This window comes from Ictalurus punctatus, chromosome 22 (genome assembly GCF_001660625.3).
Source record: "Ictalurus punctatus breed USDA103 chromosome 22, Coco_2.0, whole genome shotgun sequence".
NCBI lineage: Eukaryota > Metazoa > Chordata > Actinopteri > Siluriformes > Ictaluridae > Ictalurus > Ictalurus punctatus.
The window spans coordinates 13585172-13606925 of NC_030437.2; the positions used below are offsets into that span (position 1 = coordinate 13585172).

Consider the following 21754-nt stretch of genomic DNA (forward strand, 5'->3'; position numbering starts at 1 on the left):
TATCGATCAGTTTGGTCCATTAAGAAGGCGGACAGAAAATAGTTTACTAATAATTAAAAATAGTCTACCAGTTTGACCAGCTCAGCCTGGGGAGTATGAGAAGTCCTTTTATGCAGCAGCAGTTTAAACTCCATCCATCCATCCATCCATCCATCTTCCATACCGCTTATCCTACACACGGTCGCAGGGAGCCTGGAGCCTATCCAAGGGATCTCCTGGACAGGGAGTCAATCCATCGCAGGGCACAATCACACACACGTTCACACACTACAAACAAGTTGGAAATGCTAATCAGCCTACAGTGCTGTGACAAAGTGCCTGATTTCTTCTTTTTGCATATACCTCATACTAAATTGTTTCAGAAATGAGAGATATTCAAATCCCATTTGGTCTTTCTGTGAAAATGCTAATTTGATTACTAGCAATTTACTCGCATTCACATTCAGTATTTACTATATAGACTTTTCTGCTTCAGATAATTTGGACCAGGTAAAGAAAAGCTCTGGTTAATGTGTGTGATTCACACAGTCCTCTCCGGTTGTCCCAAACAAATTCTCTTGGCCTTCACAAGGAAACGCTGAATTGCTCAGACCAGGAAAATGCAGGAAAAGGATCCCATCTGGGATCCTTCTGGGATTGTCCTTTTGGGGGAATGTCGTCATGACCGCTCATCTGACCATGGGACAAGAACAGTTCTGGCTGATTTGGTGGATGATTTGGGTCAGCTGAAGCATAGCTGTCGATCAGTTTAATTGATGGTTATCTCCGGTTCTCCCAAACAAACTGTATGAACAAGAACAAATCAGCATTGAATAGGGATTGGTGCAGTATTTTGGGATTGTCCCTCTTGGTAAAACGTTAAACCATTTAGATTCCTAAGACTGTAGGATAACTTTCATTGTGGGTTCTAAGTGGCACTTCTTTAGAAAGCTAATACATTCACTGCATTTGGCAGACGCCCTTATAGAGCGACTTACATTTATCTCATTTATACAACTGAGCAAATGAAGGTTAAGGGCTTTGCTCAAGGGCCCAACAGCAGTAACTTGGCAGTGCTGTGGCTTGAACTCCTGACCTTCTGATCAGTCACCCAGAGCCACCATTGCACCATAATAACCCAAGAGCAACCAAATAACCCCTGAGGAACTCTTTCTTCCAAAGCATGTATCGTTTGAGTGGCCCTACAGTGATCTGCCAAGTTGTGGTTATCACTGATGTGCCGTCTTGAATTTTTGTCATGGCTGCTTGTCCGATTGTGGGAGAAAACCTGTTCGGGGTTCTGGTGATTTGGGTCAAGTAAAGCACAGCTTTGGCTAATCTGCCCATCAGTTCAGACTTGATTCATATTCCTCTCTGGTTCTCCCAAACAAATTGGGTCAGACAAGAAAAAGGTACCATGTGGCATTCTAAAACGTTTTGGGATTGTCCCTCTAGAGGAACTAGAAGTGTGTAGAACTCTACAACTTAGGTTTCAAAGTAGAACCACTTTAGAATGCTTAAAACCCAAATAGCCAAAGAGTTTCTTCATGTACCCCAACGGTAAAACGCCAGGTCATGTTGATCACTCATGATGTGTTTTCTGAAGGGACTGGGTGAGCATATTACATTTCACGAATGACCGAGAATACATTAAAACACTCCTGGTGGTAAACAGCGAGGGTTTAATTGAAATTAAATTAAAAATATGAGTACCAGACCTATTGCATTATAGTAACAGTACATTTCAGGGTTACTCTACAAGGAAGGAGGAGGGCATGTAGTTGTACTTAAACACAAATGCACAATGAACATTCAGCTACCACAGATTGCACATCAGATACTGTAGTAATGCAGTCTAACACAAGACCACCAAAAAAAAAGGAACCCATTTGTCTTTTTTGTTTTCGATTTTTTTTTTTTTTTTGGATCAGGCCTTAATTTTCATACATGGAGTACAAAAGTCAACCCAGAGTGTTTCAGCATATCAGTCTACTCTATACACATCTCTCAGGGCTTTATAATCAAATCATTTAATAATGCCATAGAAATTATGAACAAAAAGTAATAATGCCAAACATGTACATTGCACTGACACAGAAAGTCAGCTGTGTTAGACATGCAACAAGTAACCCAACTTGCTGAAAAATGTACAATAATCAATCATAAAAAAAGGAAACATTGTAATTGCATAAATACTTTGTACAGTTCATCTGGCTGTAAAGGAACAAACCACTTTAAAATGACAGCATACAACATAAAAATGCATTTGATAAAACCATAATCATTAATATTTTTTTTTGTACATGTAAAGGTGCGAAAATAATTGATATAGCCGTCTGGCCTTTGCGTTTTGATGTGACGATTGCACACTAATCATAATTATCATCATAATGAGTGCAGATTCAACTGTATGGTGATGTATAGGGGAAAAATATGAATAAAGGACATGTGCACATGTAATATTTCTTGCTTTAATGTGATTCGCCTCTCAGTTTTAAAAGAAAAAGAAAATACGTCTCTCCCTAATTATCAAAGCAGCACTTTCAATGCGGTATTGCCCACAGTACCACTGAAGAAATACAACAGATATTAAAGAAAAATATAACGTCTCATCTTATCACCCCACGCATAAAGAAACCACGATTCCAGTTTTGGAACCTCAAAACGTCAAATCCCTTTCTAACAATAAAACACTGAATTCTCCAGAACGGTCTTTCTTGAAATGTTCCAAGACTGAGGCACACGAGTTATTCCTCAAACGCGTCAAGCAAATGGGGTATTTAGAGTTCGTCTGGCGTATTGTGAAAAGGAGTCGTCAGTGACGTTGATATTTAAAATGTCAGGTTGGTTTTCCTCAGAGTTTCATTAGTGTCGAGAGAAATGTTAAAGCTAGTTCGTATCACATTTAGTAGTGAATAAAACATGGTTCAGCATAAAAATATCCCACATTAGCCTTCGTTTCCAAAACAACAACAACAGTGAAATAGTGGAAAGTTCCAGACGTGCATTTCGTATAATCATATCATGATATGTTATAAAATTAAGATTACATTAAATATCTGGGAATGCTAAAGAAGGCATGTGTTGGATTCGAAACTAACGAAATGTCCTTTTGTTCATAAATATGTTAAAAAGTTTTAAAGGCAATTTGGCAACAACAACAACAACAAAAAAAAAACAACACTATTTCTATGAACTACTGGCAACGGCTTTGATACTGTGGGCAACACATCGACGTTAACACATTGTAAACAAAACTTTTTGCATAACTAGACACGGTAATAATTCCAAACCCACAAACATTTATTATTAACATTCATAGTCCCCGATTTTATACCCGCCGGGATGCTGTGCCTCATGACACCGACTACACACAACTGCTTTAGTTTATTTGAGTAGTTTTAAAGTCAGGAGTGGTACGTTATAATGCTATGTTACAGGCAAAATGTTTTCTTCTTTCTCTCTTAATAACGACTTTTCAGTTCTAGTTAAAAAGGCCATTTTGCTATTTACAATATTAACAAACGTCAACTTGTTTTGCACAAGTTTTTGTTCCTAAAATCTAAAATGTTTAACAGTTTATGGAAAACGCTAACGTTGAGAGAATGACTACCTGTGATCTGAAATAAGGAGCATTAGTGATTTGTAGAGTAATGACGTTTTGTAGAGGAAGGTACAGGCCAGTGGGAGTCATTTGAGTGACGGGTGATGGTTTTCAGTTTTTGGACCCTTCCTCTGAGGCTCGCTCATGCTGCAGGTTGTAGTAACAGTTCTGACACACACGAACAGGAGAGGATATCTTCAACCGCTTGATCTCAGACTGGAACCGACTGCACCTACAATAGCCGAAGAGAGAACGTTAAATCACATCAGAGTAACACCGTCTAGTTTATACGCACACCGCATCCAGTGCATCCATATCATGGCCCCCTAATAATCCCCATCTCTGAATTGGGTACATCACTCTCTCCTCTCCACTAATAGCTGGTGTGTGGTGGGCGTTTTGGCGCACTATGGCTGCCGTCACATCATCCATGTGGATGCTACACACTAGTGGTGGTTGATGAGATTCCCTGCCCCATACTATGTAAAGCGCTATATAAATGTAAGGAATTATTATTAGCTGTAAAATAATAAAGCTGCATATTGAAATGAATAATATAATTACTTGGAGTTTTTAAGCACTACATTTGATCCACCTTGTAGATGTACAATTACAATACTAGAGCTCTTTTTTCACAATGTGTTAGTCATCCTCTACTGCTTTTTAATGCCAGTGTTAACATTACGACAACAATGCTGCTGCATTTCATACACCTGCCCCAGCACCACACACACACGCTACCATGTCACTGTATCTGCTATGCTGTGAACAGTCCACCAGCCACATATTATCTGGTACCATGGTGGTGCCTTTCTGAGTGAAGCTAACATGCTGCGTAGCAAGAGACGGAGTCAGTAATCGTGTTCCGATCTGTGGAACCCTGTCGGATGTCGCTCCGGCTGAATTCTTGTAAGCCGCCAAAAAATAATGAACAATCTGGTTCTGGCTATAATGTTTTGTTTTTTTTGTCTATAACATCATTTGACACTTCAACTTTAAGAAGCCGGAGCCAACCCCCCACCCCCGCAAAAAAAGCAGTTCCACAAAATGATGTGGAAATGTTCAGACAAATGTCAGAGATGAAATCTTTTCAAATTTTCATTTTTTGGGAGTAACCACATTTGAAAATCATATATAACTTTATTTCTAGTTGTGAGGTATGCACAACAGCAACATATTTCTGTTTAGAAAAATCTGTAGCTTTCAGAACTACGTATTTACAGTTCTGTGCAAAAGTCTTGGCCACGTGCAAAGAAATGCTGTAGAGCAAAGATGCCTTCTAAAATAATGAAATGAAATGTGTCTACATTTAAAAAAAATACTATAAAGAGCATTAAACAGTAATAAATATTTGGTGTGACGACCCTTTGCTTTAAAAAAAAGAAAAGTAAATTGGTAGTCACAGGTATAATGTGTGCAGTTTTATAAGGAAATGAGCAGAGAGTTTTATTGAGCATCTTGTAGAACCAGACACGGTTCTTCTGGAGACTTTGACTGTCGCACTTGCTTCTTATTTTTGCAGCAAAACCCAGCAGCCTTCATTGTTGTTAATCTGAAAAGCGGTCTCTTACATAATATGCTGCTTTCATTACTGACATACAAACATTTTTACTCTAACATTTACTTTTGTGCTGGAAAACTAACGTTTTGAAATAAACGACTCGATAATGTAGAAGTCATAAAATAAAAATCGTTAAAAGTTTTTTGGTGTCTAAAACTGTTGCACGGTACTGTATATAGTAGAAAATGTCACAATTTGACCATGTGACAGGTTTTTCCCAGGCTGCCACACATTTCTTTACCGACAAAGTTCGCCTATATGGTAGGTTTACCTAATAAACTGATAAAGTGTATTTATTATACAAATCATTTGTTCTAGGTATTGACATTTAACAATATATAGTGAACCCTGTCCAAATACTTATTTTTGCAACCTGATCTCAATCTAGTATCTGATTCTACGTTTCCCCTCGGTATTATATGAAGTGAATAGCAAACCGAGCTGAGGTGTATCTTACTTCTGGCAGAACAGCTGGCCACAGTTCCTGCAGTGGTGGCGTCTCTCGGTGAGAGAAAAGCGCACAGCGCATGCTGAACAGCCCTCCACCTGCTCGTCCTTCACCCAGTGATCGGCAGCCGAGCGTCCAGGCTGCTCACTCACCGACCAGCTGAAGACTCGGCCACGCCCATCGCCCACCACCACCTTACTGTGGTCCCTGAGGATAGCACAAGAAACCGTATATAATCATATGATCCAACACAACTGCAGAACAATGTCTGGGGTCTGTCTAGAATCACACACACACACACACACACACACACACACACACATATATATATATATATATATATATATATATATATATATATATATATATATATATATATATATATATATATATATATATATACACACACACACACACACACACACATACATACATACATACATATACAATTTGGAAATCAAAAATGATTGAAAAGTGTGGAAAAACAAGAAGGTGATGAATGTTTTCCGTCATCTGGGCCATGAAATGTAATAATTTATAATAAGTCAAGGCGGTTGCATGGTGTTATCATCTTAAAGCTCTTTGACACTCAGATAAGCAACTTCAGTAGTTGTTGGCTACTTTATAGTGATCCTCATTTTTACACAAACGTCTGTGTGGGAATGTGTTCACCAATGCTTTCAGTTATACAGGTTATTTCTGTTATTCAAAATGCTTGTCGACAAATTATTATTATTATTTTTTTCATTTTGCCAATAATAATGATAAGATTATCTTGCCTTACGCACCTTACGATGACATGACTTTTATAAAGTTGGTGCTCAAATGTAATAACAGTTTCCCACCACAGATGGTGCACAGATTTATGTTGGTCCTAGCAATTTTGCCTTCTCTATATTTGCCTGGTTATACTTTAACCAGATTTTTAAAATGACTTCAAATTTTTAAAGGACATTCTAACTGCTGTAATGTCGCAAAATGTCAATACTGCTGTTAATTATATCTGACATCACCAATATACTTGACTCCTAGGTTACTGATCTGAAGCCACAGAGTAAACCTTTCCAAGGTATTTTCTCTCTCTCTCTCTCTCTCTCTATTTTTTATATATATGTAATCCGTAACACATTCAGAAACAAATAGGGCTTACTTTGAGATGGCCAGGGCTGTGATTTCAGCTGGCTGAGCATTGTCCTTGCGGTCAAACGCTGTGTGCATGGTGAGTTTACTCCGGAACACCAGCTGTCTCTCCCATCTGTAGCCTGCACAGGGGGGAAAAAAAAACACAAACAGCAACAAGAGGCTCAGCTATGAGATCTGCCAGCCTCACACCCACAACCATTACGGGTGAGACATGCTGCCTCCACAAAGAATGAAATCTGCCAGCTTGAAGAATGCTGCGTATTCCTCTGCAATGCTACATACCAGTCTGGAGGTAGTGTGGATGAAAATGAGTGCATGGTGAAGCTGAGGTTTGTATTAAATGTCTAAAAGGAATGAGGCGTCTGAGAGTGAGACCATGGTGTACCATTTATTTACCATCGAACAGCTTAGGTTTAGTCCTCGAAGGGAATTCTATTATGTAAGTAAGCCTGAAACTGCACCAGTGTTGGATAAAACTTCAGAACAACAGCACTGTAAGACACTCACACATAAGGTTGTTTAAAGTTTGACTCCAAGGCTTTTCTATTGTTTTTTTTTTCTTTTCCATTCCAGGTAAACTTGTTCGAGTCTTCCCCATGGTAAATCACACTTCAGATTCAGTGTATAGGATGAAAAATGCTGGAGTGTTTTAATGTGAAATGCATTTTCATACCTGCTCTGAGTTTATTGTAGGGCCGTGGCTCCATGTTGCTGGGCTGCAGCGGCGGTAACATGGATTGCGGGTTGGTGTGGGGGTTAGTGGGTGGATTGGCAGGCCTGGCTTGACCTTCTGAGTAGTTGACGAACACGAACCCATCCTTCTCATCGACGCTGAGTGAGTCGGACCAACGACCTGAGTCCTCCAAGCTGGGTCGTGGAGGCTTGGGTCTGTGAGCGCCACTCCCAGGCTGACTGTTCGGGGCCTGCGTTTTACACTCCTGACTCCCGCTGGCCTCTTCGGCTTCTGATTCGCTGCTGTCCTCGTCTGCAGCTTCCCGCCCGTCTGGAACATACGCAAACGAATAATAAAGTAAAGGAGACCGAAGCTGGTCATCAGAGCAGGTTATTATGCATCTGGATCAGCCAATAAGTGTCCAGTGTCGGTGGAAACCCCTTTAATACTGTTTAAAAAGCATCTCATGGAAATTCCTCAAGAAATCAGTTGATAAAATGCCAAGAATACATTTCTGGAAATTCTAGGTAAAAAGGGAGTCTACTTTAAAGATGCTAAAATACAAAATTATTTTGATTTATTTTGGAGTTTTTATCACAACATAATTCCCATAGTTCCATTTGTGTTATTCCAGAGTTTGGATGACTTTATTATTATTATTATAAAATGTGGGGAAATAAATAATAAAGAATGAATGTGTCTAAACTTTTGACCAGTAGTGTATGTATATTTATATATAGATTTGCTATATCTGCCAGCAAAGCCAAAAAAAAAGTATGAACAACTGAATTCAATGTTACTTTCATTTACAAAAAAGAAACTACTTAACTGGAAAAAAGTGCAAATTAAATCTCTTGTGAATTAATTCTCACAGTATTGATATCACATTGCCACATTGTCTAGCCTCAATACAACTGAACAAAATCTACCAGTGTATTTGTAGCTAGAAGTTGCGTTAATTCAATTCAGATTTATTTGTATAGCGCTTTTAACAATGGACATTGTCCCAAAAAGGCTTCAACGCATTACCGATTTTCTCCTCTGCACAGCAGTCTGGAGCATCAGGGGGCTCGACTGGCTCGGGTGCAGGGGTTTCTGGGACTTGCAGAAACTCCATTCTCCAGAACTACAAGACAAAGCCGTTTATTAAAGTCCCACGTTATACTGACATCTATTCTAGGCAAATGCACGGCAATGCACTTCATTATGGGATGAGAGGAGGCGGTTACCCTGACGACACCGTCTGAATGTCCTGTGATGATCACGTTCTGCGTGTCCCATTCGTTCATCTCAGACACACAGCAGCACAGGATCTGCTGGCTGCGCCCGGTGAACGTGTTGGCACTGGCGATGGGGTTCCCGTTAATGCTCCATACGTGGATGTATGTTCCAGCACAGGACACTATATCTCCCTGTGTAATAAAGGTTTAAAAACATAAAATAGCTTACAGTGTCATACATTTTAATGTTTGCTCTCATTAGTCCCCTGTCAGAATACATTTTGTGTAGGAACCAATCAGAGAGATTTGATTAAATGGCTAGTACATACAGTAGACCAGCTCTCACTAGACTGTTTTAAAAGTGTTGGTTCAAACTTACAGTGAGCTCATTTATACAGAGTGCAGACACTGGAGCACGGTGACCTCTCAGCTGTGTGACGAACGACAGTTTATTCAGGTCCCAGATGATGCAGGTTCGGTCCCGAGAGCCACTCACGACAATGTGATAGGCAGGGGACGCTGTCAAACACGTCACAGCGTCTGTGTGTCCCAGCAGAGCCTGGAATAAATAAGTCTCTGTCATTTCCCTGTATACATATTCTACATGGCCAAAAGGATTTGGACACCTGAGAATCAGACCCATGTGAGTTCCTTGCACAAACTGTTGCAAGCACACAATTGTACAGTACAGGATGTCTTTGTATGCTGTAGCATTACACTTTCTCTTCACTGGAACTAAGAGGCACAAACTTGTTCCAGCATGACAGTGTTGTACAGTGTGTACAAAGTGAGGTCTGTGAAGACATGGTTTGCCACGGTTTGAGCAGAAGAACTCTAGTATCCTGCACAGAGCCCTGACCTCAACACCACTGATCACCTTTTTGATTAACTGAAACGTCAGCTGCACTCCAGGGCTCCTTACCCGACATCAGTCCCTGACCTCACTAACGCTCTTGTGACAGAGATGAGCACAAAACCCCGCAGCCACGCTCCCTCGAAACGGTTATGACGACAGCAAAGGAGGGACCAACTCCATATAAACAAACGCCCATGGTTTTGGAACGGGATGTTCAACAAGCACATCTGGTTGTGATGGTCAGGTGTCCACATACTTCTGGCCCTAGTGTGTATATGTACATCTGAACAGTAAATGGTACGAATGTATTCACTTCGACAGACGGCACTGAGTTCAGACATAAATTCATGGGTTATTTTGTAATTTAACCCTTATATAACACAATACATGTGCAACATTTCAAACACTCACTTCACACATCCTACTTCAAATGTTCAGCGATTTATGCAAACATACATATAACAGTATAAAAAGCACGGAGGTCATGTCATCAGAGATAATAGAATATTTCTGTTTCATATTTTCAAAGATGGTTCATTTTTAATAACACACTTTTTTTTTTTTTTTTTACCTTGTTTCATCGGGTTCATAACAACACAAACATCTGTAATACGTTCTTTTCTGAAATAAATAATGCTCTTAATGGAATAATAAAAAAACAAAAACAATTAATTAATCCCAATTGTTACAACTTGTGTTCCATCACCTGTTTGAGTGTGAGGGTCTTGGCCTTTTCTTTAGAAGGACTCGTCTCCCAAACGCAGATAGCTGTGCTTGTGCCACCAGTGATCACCAGTTTGGGGTTTGGACAGATGGCACACAAGATCTGAGCCCATTCAGACAGACACTCGTACACAATCACCGCCTGCAAAAAGTTCCGTTGATTTGTTAAGTGACAGATCCCACAAAGAACAAGTGAACAGAAACAGAATCTACTCAGTATACGAGTAAATAAATGTAACTAACACATGGACACTAGGGGGCACTGTTAGCTCTAGCGTGAAATGCAGAACACAATGACTGAATCATTAACATTTTCCCACCTTATTCGGAAGCCAATAGTAATGTCTCAACCCAAGCCGTCAGACGTAGGGGCAGCTTGTGAAGTGGTGTTAATGAAATATGAAGAAAAATGGAACCTACTTGGAAATATTATGAGATTTCCAAGCTGTGGCCTTTAACTAACCAACAATGTGTCTGAAAGGCATTTGTTTGTTCTCAAATTTGGTGGGAAGGTAGTAACTGAAACGAATATCTGGGCTGTGTCCCAAACCGCATAGTTTAGCAGTACACCTCTGGTGTCATTACTACTGAGTGTGTTTGTGATGCAGATTTCTGAAGTGTTGACTTTAGAACAGGGACCAACATTAAATGTAACTATATACAGATAAACTCTTTACTAAATAAGACTTGTGTTGACGAACTGCAGTGGTAAACATGTCAAGTCATGCTGTTAATGGAAAAATAATCAACTTTGCTTCATCACACCGTCCCATCCTTGATTATTTTCCTAGAACAGGATGCCCCTATGCGTTCCTATACCCAATGTGAATTTTTCCTATTGTTCCGACCTTACTCGCACAGTATAATGGATTAATGCTCATATCTGTAGAACTGTGAGGATTCTACTAATGGGCGTTTTTCTCCAACAGAAAAATTTAGATAGGTATTTTCCACACGCTATGCACTGCAGGCTGAGGTTTACAGAGTAGAAAAGTCGCTGACCTTGTCTGACTCGTAGTTGGCTAGCCGGCAGCTGAGGTCTGCATATCCCCAGGCAAATGTCTTATTCCAGGCAGGAGGAACAAGCACTTTGTTCTGCTCTACAGCCAGAATGCCCTTATCAGTGCATACAATCTGACCCACTGGCTCTTTCAGCTCTGCAACACACACACACACACAAACGCGAGAGAAAGAAAGAGAGAGAGTATATATAAATGAGTTTGACTTAAAGGGCTGTCAGTATATGAATGTCTTTTTAGATAAACAAGATTAAAATGTACTTTAAAAAAATTTAAACAGCCTTCTGGGGTGAGATAGGAAAATGATCTCATTTGCATAATGCCATTTCATACTAATATGTGTCAATGTTGTTGTGTTTTTTAAAAATATTTATTTAACTTCTCATTATCAATCATTCACTGCAAGTTATTGTCTTTTTTTTATTTAAATGAACTATTCTTTCAATAAAGTCTGAAGTGATTCTTCAGGCACGGTGATTACTGGTTTGGACTTCCCACGGTACCTTTAACAGGAGCGAGAGAAGGCCGCAGGTTGTCTAGATGGTGGAAGAAGATCTTGTCTGCGGTGGAGTTAATGGAGGCGGCCATGCCGGGGATCTCGCCGTTCGACTTGCTGCGCACGCGCTTAGGGGGATGAGGCTTCTTAAACAGCTGCAATGAAATCCGCACATTTCACAGCATTATGTGTAGAAGTAATCTGTGCTGTTGATAACGTTGCACATTTACTGGAAATATACGTGACGTCACACCAGTTCTCAGTGATCAATCTGTCATTACTTTCAGATAAACAAGCTGTAACGATCGATTAAAAACAAAGTCCACGAGCTTGGAGTGACGTCTGAAATAACGAGACTATTATTCAAAAAAGAATATTTGGGGAAAATAAAGCAAGCGCTCCTGTACCACACTAATGCACGTCTTGTTGCTAGCTCATATCGAACAACATTTAAACCAACCAAAAGACAGCATCTGCATTATCTGCTTGATGCAAATAGTTCTTGCAACTATAGAATTTGGGCACAGTATTTCAGACCACAGACTGTATACAGCATACAGACTGAAATATCTCAGAGCGAATATATCATTAAGATCCTCATATTCGCTCACTAACAAGACGTTTTTAATACCGGTACTGTCCTCCATGATTCTTTTTTTAATTGCTTGCTTCTTGAGCTGTGACCTGGACACAAAATAACTTTGGAAATGATTTACACCATTAAAAGCAGCCTTATAAAAACTCCTAAGAAGAGACAGAGCAGAGATTTGTGGGTTATTTTTGTGCTCGAATCCGTTTGGTCAAGCACCTGTTTGGGGATCTGGCCAAAGTTGTTGATGAAGCCGATGGTGGCCGTCTCTTTCAGAGGGTCATTGATGTTGTAGATGTCAACTTGGCCCTCATAGAAGAGATGGTGGAACACGTTTACAGCCTCCACTGCTGGAGGGCCCTGCTGCTTGTAGCCAAATATGAGGTCAATCCATTCGTGAAGGTGGGCACTGACATAGTCACACTCTAGCGCCTGGCGAGACACAGGAGCAGAAATATAAACACACAAATATAAATGTCTTCATCTCAAGTTCATTGTTTGTTATAACACATTTGACTTTTTTGGGCAGATTTTCCAAATTGCGTGAATGTATGTGTTTCTGCTTTAGTTATACAGACATCTGTTACTTTTTTTTTTTTTTTTTTTTTTTACTGTTCTACATATATGAATGTAGCAGGATCCGATTCAATTCATAATTCTCGCACAATCCAATATAAACAATGTGAATGCATTAGTGTTGGTGCTGTAATGAAGTGAAGGTGAATGGATGTGTTTCACCTGTCTGTGAACCCTGATGAACTCTCTTGGATCTCCTTTGGCCCATGGAGGCAAAATCACATCCCCCAGTCTAGTGCCATTCTGTTTACTTCCTGTATCACGACAAGAACAATCCACACACAAGGTCACGTTAACCTCTGTGCACACCATAAATGAGCTCAGGAACTGTGACAAAGAACGTCTGCTACCTAGGTCAAAGTTATTTGAGTTGAGCAGGAACTCAGGGAGGTAGAAGAACTCCGGGATAAGCTCCTTGACGTCGGCCATGTTGTGTTTGGAGGCAGAGAGCCAAGCTTCCCGTACGCTGTGGAACATCCGGTCGGCCAGATCAAAGTGGCCCCCCTGCAGAGGGGAAAAAGAACAAGTGGAAACAAATATACAAAAGGGCTGAAACAAGCCACTGGTTATAAATTCACATGCAGACTCCTCTAATCACAAAAATCTGTTAAGCAGCCTGAAGGCATCCTGATATATGACTGTTTACTCTCTCCGAATAACATGACTGAGAGAAAAAACAATGCAGTGTAAATATTTCCAGAGTGAAAGGAAGATGCTCTTATTGTGCAGACAGTTTGTCTCAAAGTAGTTCCTAAAACTGCAGTGTGGATAATGTGAAGAAGAAAAAAAAAGAAAAGACTACCTGCAGTGCCACAGACTGCAGAGTGCACTTCCTCCTTAATGACTGCAGTTGGATGTGTTAAATTACTTCAGTTCTGCAGTTTAGTAATCCCAAACTATGCAAACTACACAATTGTAACAGTGAATAATAAGAAATACAATGCTTTGGGACATGCTGTTAGAGGAAAATAATCAGTGATGGAATGGTGTGACCCTGAAGTTGATTATTTTCTACAAAAGCACACCCTGAATTGTTTTATTACTCTTATACCACATCGGTGTTCCAAAAATGACCATTTTTCATTCATTAAAGAATGACGTGCCGTCCTTTTATCCATTTATAGCTACGTTTAATGTTGTGGAACCTCCCTGAAACAAGTTTCGGTCATCGGTCATCTTAAAAACGCTTATAAAGTGTTATTCCTTCAGCAGCCTTTCTTCTCTCTTGAAGCTAATGAAATGCAAAAATGGAGACTGTCATGCTACATCAATCCTGAAGACCTTGCTGTGAAAGCTGAAAACTTTACTTCTGACTGTTATGATGCCCTGACACTGCAGACTTCTTCCAAAAATAGTGAATGAACGTCTCCTTTCAGCAAACTCCATCATATCAGTGATTACACGCATTTTAAAATCTGTTTATGTGGCGTGTCCACCATAGAAGTCCATGTGGAAGTTGTACTACTGAATCGCGAATGTTTTAGAACAAGCACGTTAATATTAACCTGCGATTTTGGATTACAGACGGCACTGCTGCTCGAGCTGCTGATCGCTTAGAAGAGGCTTGAGAGGCTCTGAACCACAAAGTAAATGCTCCTCACTCACCTGCAGTCGGAGGAAGATCTGCGTGAAAGGCTCCATTCTCACTAAATAAGACGCCACGATCATGGCCGAGGAGTAATGAGTTCCGTAATGATACGCTGGAGTCTCACCTAAACAAAAACACACAAGAATCATCAGTCTGATCTGTTCAGCAAATGGATATATATATATATATATATATATATATATATGCCTCTCTATTGTCTGAACCCACCATTAGGATCCTCCCAGTCTTTGAATCTCTTCTTGTACTGAATCAGTCGGTCATCCGTCTGAGCACCCATGGGCTTGGACAGGTTACGGAAAGTCTTTGGATTATTAAGGTCCAGTTCCTGTTAACATATCACGGATGATCAGAACACATCAAATTCTCATGTAAGTTTGGCTCAGTGTGATCATTTCAGAAATCCAGCATGATTCCTTCAGGAATATAATTTATACACGTGCCACTGAGACCTGAGTCATGCCATAGTGGATGTTTCACAGTAATTGTTTGCATTAGCAGCAGAACTTTCTTTAGATTTGTTGAATGTGAAAAACAACGTCATTTTAAGGAAGGCAATAAAGACTAGTTCTATCCTCTAGGCTTACTCACGACATCTTATAAATGTAGTGTTAGCAAACAAAGAGTTTCAAGCGCTACATTACATGCAATTTATGATGCTACACCAAATATAACATTTACATTAATCCATGTGTCTAATTATGTATATTCTTACAGCTCACATCATTGAAGTGTGTTTCAAATAGTTTACTTACAGCATACTCACATTTTCCAAAGAGTCTCGGTGTGCACTAGCTCAACAGCAGGAAGCTAATGTTAGCCATACTTTAAAACATGCCCCTACCTCATGTGAGCGACCTTGTATTAGTCAGCGTGTGTTACGTGATGTTTTTCCAAACAGATTACAGACTGTTAACATTATTGTCTGAATAATAAGAAGAACCTTAACATTGGCATTATATATATAATATAACAAGTATAATATAACAAGTATATTCTTGTTTTAATTTCTGAGACGAGGAAAGGGTGGCTTCATGTTTCTTCACCGTACGAAATTATGCTTCATTTACAATTACTTCGCCTATTCAATTAAAAAAAAAAAAAAACACTACCAGAAGATTTAGTGTGGCAAAAACTACAGCAATATAGGACATAACACTTTATACCACTGCTTATCCCAGCAACACCTGAAGGCTATTTACCTCACAGTCGTAGTCAGCCAGGATCCAGGGGAAGACCGGGTACTGCATCAGGTCATTGTAGGATCTGCCCGCCAGTGTATTCAGGTGCATTAGATACTGGAAGTTGCTGATCTCTCCTCTCTGAGAATGAAGAAGTGTTCAATTTTAGTCATCCAATCAGATCAGAAGTTCATCAAAATGAGTCAATCCTCTCTGATGAGCAGCGAGACATCAACTCGACTGATTCCACGACGGATCGAACGGCTTACCTCCCACCGCTGTGTTACTGATTTCTCGCCGACCAAAGTGCTGAGAAGACCCGACCTAGATAAGACAACACAAATCAGATAATCGTATCTGCTAATTTGCAGCCTGAGGTTATATAGGAGCATCACGCGTGATGGACGTACCCTTGCTCTACACTAGTGTTGGGCCGCTGACCAGAGACTGACTCGGAGCTGTCTGCTAATGAGGGAACAACTGCCAAAAACCTACAAGTAAAACAACAGAGTAATGCATCATTAATAAGAATGAATGACATTCGGTTAACTTGAGGCGGGTTCTTCATTATACACCTCACCTCTGATAAACTTTGTTCCTGACTCCCTTCTGGAAGGCCAAGAGGTAATTTCGCCCATCGCCTGAAAACACCTCCACTGCCATTGGCTGTAACAGAAAAAGCATTGATTGGCAAGGGAAAAAAGGCATTCGTTTTAAAACAGTCGTTTATTTACATTGCACTTTAAATCTGCTGTGTCCCTTTTTTTACCTGGAGCAGATAGCGGCGCTTGTGCACCTCCTTGATGTCTTCGTACGCAAAGATGCTGCAGGTCCGCTTGAGCTGACTCTGGCTCTGTCGGGCTCCTTTGGGGATAATTGGCTCGTGCATGCTGGGAAATGATAGAAACATCAACTATAAGCCCTATTTGGCTACATATGGTGGCTGGCTAAATCTATCACTACAGGTGAATTTATTTCTGTATGCATCTCCCATGTTGACATTTTTCTCCTTCCTCCACTGAAACAATTCTAGTCTAAATTAGCATTTTTTAAAAATAAACTCAGGAGGGGCTGATTATTTTAGACTTGTCTAGACAGAAAAATCTCTGATTATGCAGACAGATGTTGTCTCTTGCATTATTAAAACCAAACGAACAAAAAAAAAACACTTTGGCTGCTGCTGCTGCATGCAGTATTTAGTCGTCTTTGCCTGCAGAAATGACAGATGCATCAGAAGAGTCTCTAAGACACACATTTGCTATCACATCATACTGGGTAGTTGTCAGAAATAAAAAGAAAATAAAGGTTATTAAAACAACAAGGAAAAAAAATCAACTATGACAGGTACAGCTAGGTATAAAGCCTCACTTTATATTAGCATAAGTCACACTACCACGATTTTAGTGTTCTATAAATAAACTCATTATCCATTAATGTGCACATATCACAATACAAACATCGAAGATGCTCGTAGGCAGGCACTCATTCAGTTTTAAATTACAGCCATACGGATCCAGTAGTTTCATTACCGAGGAGATGTCCTGTCTGTATATTGCTAAAATTATAAACAACGTGGATACCATAAGATCATCTCATAGAGGTGGAGAGAACCTTAAGCATTCTTTAGCATTCCCAGTGCTATTAGAGGTGGAATGATCTAGAAAATTCATGGCATGATAAATACTCTACAACACAATAACATGGTTTGCGGCTTTTCATGGAAGCTTGTAACTAGCCGTGGGCGATTAAGACATGATCGTCATGCTCATACGTGGTTCTTCTCCAAACTTGTAAGCACATAGTTGCGTAGAATGTATTTGTAGGCTGTTCCATTACAATTTCCCTTCACAGGAACCAAGAGGTCCAAACATGTTTCAGAACGACAATGCCTCTGTGCACAATGCGAGCTCCATTGCCAAGGTTGGTGTGGAAGAACTCGTGTGGCCTGTACAGAGCCCTGAATACCTCTGGGATGAACTGGAACACAGAATGTGCACCAGGCCCTTCTAGTGGAAAGCCTACCCAGAAGAGTGGAGGTTATTATGACAACAAAGGGGGACTAATTCTGGAATAGGATGCTCAACAAGCACATATGGGTGTGATGGTCAGGTGTCCACAAACTAAAATCGTATAAATAAGTTTTATTAACCAAGAAATGGCCACTAAAATAAATTCAGAAAAAAACCCCCATCCATCTGTGCCTCATTTGTTAGTGTCCAGTGACAGAAGTTACCAAAAAAACTACTGCATTTAGCCAAAGGAAATCAAAAGCAACAAAAAACTTGGGCGCTATTCATAAAATTCAATAATAAACAACAACAAATCCCTACAGCCAAAAGATTTGGATCTCACTTTGCAGGAAGTGTCTCGATGTCTCGGATCTCTCTGGTGACGGTCATGGTGAAGCCGTCAATCACGTAAAAATGTTCTTTGCCAAAAAGCAGCAGCCCTTCGCTGGTGTCGAGCCCTTGGACCCGAGCGCAACGGTACATGTGCTGAATCTGTTTATACACATGGCAACAAGGCTTTAATATATGCACACAAACAACTGCAATGTCATCATAACAAAAATAGGGGCAGGACAAATTAGAATAGTGAACACAAACAAGACTAACACAAAATTTAAAGCAGATTTCAAAAATAAATAAATGACTGAATTGATTAACCTTCTCTCCCTCCTCCAGCAGGCGGAGCAGGGTGGTGTTGTCCGTCTTTTGCTCCTCATCTACAGCTCCACACTCCAGCAGCTCCTGTAGCTGCTCTGGGCCGTCCTCGTCTCCGCCGTCCGCTGTGGAGCGGGAACGCTTCAGAGGAGCTTTTACAAGACCTGCACACACACACACAAACAGGCTATCCACTATCAAAACTATCCATCATGGCACATTTAAGTCCAAACTACAGCGCATAAACTGTTTTTCATTTACAACCCCAATTCCAAAAAAGTTGGGACGCTGTGTATGATGTAAATAAAAACAGATTGCCTATGGAGTGCCTATGGAATAGGCAGCTTGCACATCTGGAAAGGCATCATCAATGCTGAAAGGTATACACAGGTGTTAGAGCAACATCTGCTTCCATCCACATTCCATCCCATCTATACTTCTGAGAAACTCTACCTCTCGAAGAAACTCTTTTTATACACAATGACGTTACTGACCTGTTGCCAATTAACCTAATTAGTTGCAAAATGTTCCTCCAGCTGTTTCTTTTTAGTAACACTTACTTTTCCAGCCTTTTGTCATTGTTCCCCGTCCCAACTTTTTTGAGACGTGCTGCGGCCATCAATTTCAGAATGACCTTATTCTTTTCTTAAAATGGTACATTTACTCAGTTTAAACATTTGATATGTTTTCTATGTTTCTATTGTAAATAACATATGGCTTTATGAGATTTGCGAATCACTGCGTTCTGTTTTTATTTACATTTCACACAGCGTTCCATCTTTTTTGGAATCGAGGTTGTACATATTAAAAGAACGTCTACATTGGTGTTATCAGGATGTCTTTCAAAGATGCTTGTAGTTTAAAAAGGTGACTGAAATAGCTCTATATGAAGCCAGTCATCCAAGGTGTTTCATTATTTTGGGAATAATGAACAAAACTGATTAGTAGGTTAAAGGCAAAATATCTTCAAGGTAAATTCAATTGTTCTTATTCGTCTTCCATTTGCATCATTCAGCCTTGTACCTAACAACAATTAGCAACATGCTGTGATTTAACAACACAGTCGGAGCAGTAATAACCCGACTGCTGGAGAACATTAGAGCACAAGGGTCCAGTTTGCACTGAATGGTGTGTATCGAGACTTTCTTAAAGAAAGACTTATTAAAACTCTTTTCTCTCCATTCGCAGTGGTGGTATTTATTCACATTCTGGAAAGATCATTAAAGGATCCAGGAAAGACAGAACCAATTAAACATTTTAAGTTCAAAGAATTTAACCCGACACCTCTGTCTCTTTCCTTTGCCATGGAATAGCATCAGGAAATATTCTAGGGCAAGAACTGGAGAGTTTTGTTTTTTTTAGCGTCTCACAGTATTTTCATATAATTTTTTCAATTTCAGATAGAAAAGTAAAACAGGCTGCATTGCTTTCATCAGTGACACGAGGAAAACATTCCATGCTGAAAAGCAAACCTTTGCTGCTGTGTTCTTCCACTGCTTGATCTCTGCAGTGAAAATTAATTAGTTGAATGTTGCGTTCCAAGCATCAAAAGTGCAATTCCAAACTACACTGCATTTCACTGGGAATCGCACAACACTGAAATGCAACCGCGGACCAATCACAGGCTTAAGCTCTACTAGGGGTGTGGTTGTAAGCAAAGAAGTAGAGAAGGATAATGGAACAACTTTCATGATTTGAAGCTATTCAGAATAACTACTAAACATGACGGAAGTTTTCATGTGACCAATAATGCTCACAGAGTACAGCAGGACCTCAGAGTTATCAAATTTCTTAAGCTTACTTTCAGCAAAAAGAGTAGGATGACTATTTATTGGAATTCCTTTGTGTATTGGGGCACACTGTGGTGTAACTGAGCATTTGCGCTGTCGCACTCTGGTTGGTTTGTGTGTACACGGATTTTGGTGTTGCACTCGTAACATATTCTGCACATTGTATATTTGCATCTGATCGCAGGTATGTGCACACAAGGTATGTAGCTTAATTAGTTCCTGTTACCATTCTTAAGCAGGTTCCCAAAACATACAACCGGATGTACTTTTATATTTTTAGTCTTCTGGAACCAAAAGTTCCAGATCATAATGCAGGTCTGAATTGGGCTGGTGTTTACCTTTGACCCTTGCGATGGTGTCCTCGCCATGCTCTGGTTCCTGCTGTGTGCTCTCTCCCTCTGTGCTCTGCTGGATGGAGTGCTGGTACATGCCCGGGTTTCCCGACAACAAGCGCATGTAGTACTCCTTACTGTCGTAGCTGATGGCCCTACGGTAACGCACCGGCTTCTGGGGAACAGAGCAGGATGGAATTGAATTTGAGTCATGCTTTTCATGTTGTGAAACATTTAACCGAAGCTAGCAGAGATCTTATGTCTGTAAAAATCCTCAGGCATTCGGGTCACTGAATGGCTGAACAGTTTTAAGTAACAGCTGAGTAATCAAAGCAAGTAGTAGTAGTAATTAAGTAAGTAAAAATGATTTCAAAAATCATATCACACTTACAGTTAGGACCCATTAGTACCATCCTGTTTGCAAGGCCAACTGGTGCCGCTAGCTTACAATATTTGTTATTCCTATTCATAAAAATGTATTATACAGATATGTTAAATCATGTGAAAATGATTAAACTGCAGTTTGAATGCATGAAGCAGACCTGTTCACAATGGGTCGATATGCACTCGAATGATTTGCAGGAGTGAGAAGCACCAAACACCAAAGCAGTGCAAATACACACTATCGCTCAAAAGTTTAGACACACTAATTCTTTATTTAATTTTTTCCCCACATTTTTAGAATAATAATAAAGTCGTCAAAACTCCGGAATAACACAAATGGAATTATTTTGTGATAAAAAAATATATATATATTTTTATTTTAGCGAATGTAGACACTGTTTTTGCCTAGAATTTCCAGAAATGTTTTCTTGCCATTTTCTCAACTGATTTCTTCAGGAATTTCACTGAGATGCTTTTTAAACAGTATTAAAGGAGTTCCTACCTACACTGGACACTTACTGGCTGCTTTTCGGAATATTTTGCACCGAGTCCTCCATTTAAATAAATATTAATTTTTTTGTAAATAAAATGTTAGTTTTCTAATTATATTTGGCACAATTATATTTTTGTCTACAATACGGATTTCAAACATTTAATCATACACCTTCAGATCAAAAGATTTTTAAGATCATGAGAAACATTTCAGTCGAGTGTCTCCAAACTTCTGACTGGTAGTGTACGTTGCAACACGTAGGGCTCACAGAAGAAGTTAAGCAAAGCCTTATATATATATATATATATATCCAGATATTTTTGGTTCAACAGAGAATTTTTACAGGCAGAAACTGTCGAGGTTTTGCCCACTCTAGCATCATGCAACTGTTTCAGTGAGCAGAAGAAAATCATTTTTG

The 21754-nt window shown here is 39.8% G+C and overlaps 1 protein-coding gene across 4 annotated transcripts in view; it reads right to left on the reverse strand.

The window, feature by feature from the left end:
- Nucleotides 1–1641: 1641 nt before the first annotated feature.
- The window catches only part of wdfy3 (WD repeat and FYVE domain containing 3), a 99902-nt gene continuing 79789 nt past the window's right edge, over nt 1642–21754 (reverse strand). For 3 of the 4 annotated variants that reach the window (XM_053674582.1, XM_017452023.3, XM_053674583.1), the window contains 23 exons: nt 20466–20634; nt 18341–18501; nt 18027–18175; nt 16444–16564; nt 16255–16340; nt 16085–16165; nt 15944–15998; nt 15696–15815; nt 14704–14821; nt 14493–14599; nt 13238–13391; nt 13050–13141; nt 12531–12743; nt 11730–11877; nt 11210–11364; nt 10191–10349; nt 9008–9187; nt 8638–8820; nt 8438–8534; nt 7409–7738; nt 6743–6854; nt 5602–5799; nt 1642–3815 (listed from right to left, as the gene is read on the reverse strand). In XM_053674582.1, the coding sequence (XP_053530557.1) occupies nt 3695–3815; nt 5602–5799; nt 6743–6854; nt 7409–7738; nt 8438–8534; nt 8638–8820; nt 9008–9187; nt 10191–10349; nt 11210–11364; nt 11730–11877; nt 12531–12743; nt 13050–13141; nt 13238–13391; nt 14493–14599; nt 14704–14821; nt 15696–15815; nt 15944–15998; nt 16085–16165; nt 16255–16340; nt 16444–16564; nt 18027–18175; nt 18341–18501; nt 20466–20634 (3309 nt within the window). In that variant the 3' untranslated portion in view covers nt 1642–3694. The remainder of the gene's footprint in view (nt 3816–5601; nt 5800–6742; nt 6855–7408; nt 7739–8437; nt 8535–8637; nt 8821–9007; nt 9188–10190; nt 10350–11209; nt 11365–11729; nt 11878–12530; nt 12744–13049; nt 13142–13237; nt 13392–14492; nt 14600–14703; nt 14822–15695; nt 15816–15943; nt 15999–16084; nt 16166–16254; nt 16341–16443; nt 16565–18026; nt 18176–18340; nt 18502–20465; nt 20635–21754) is intronic. The other variant, XM_053674581.1, reaches the window with a different exon arrangement.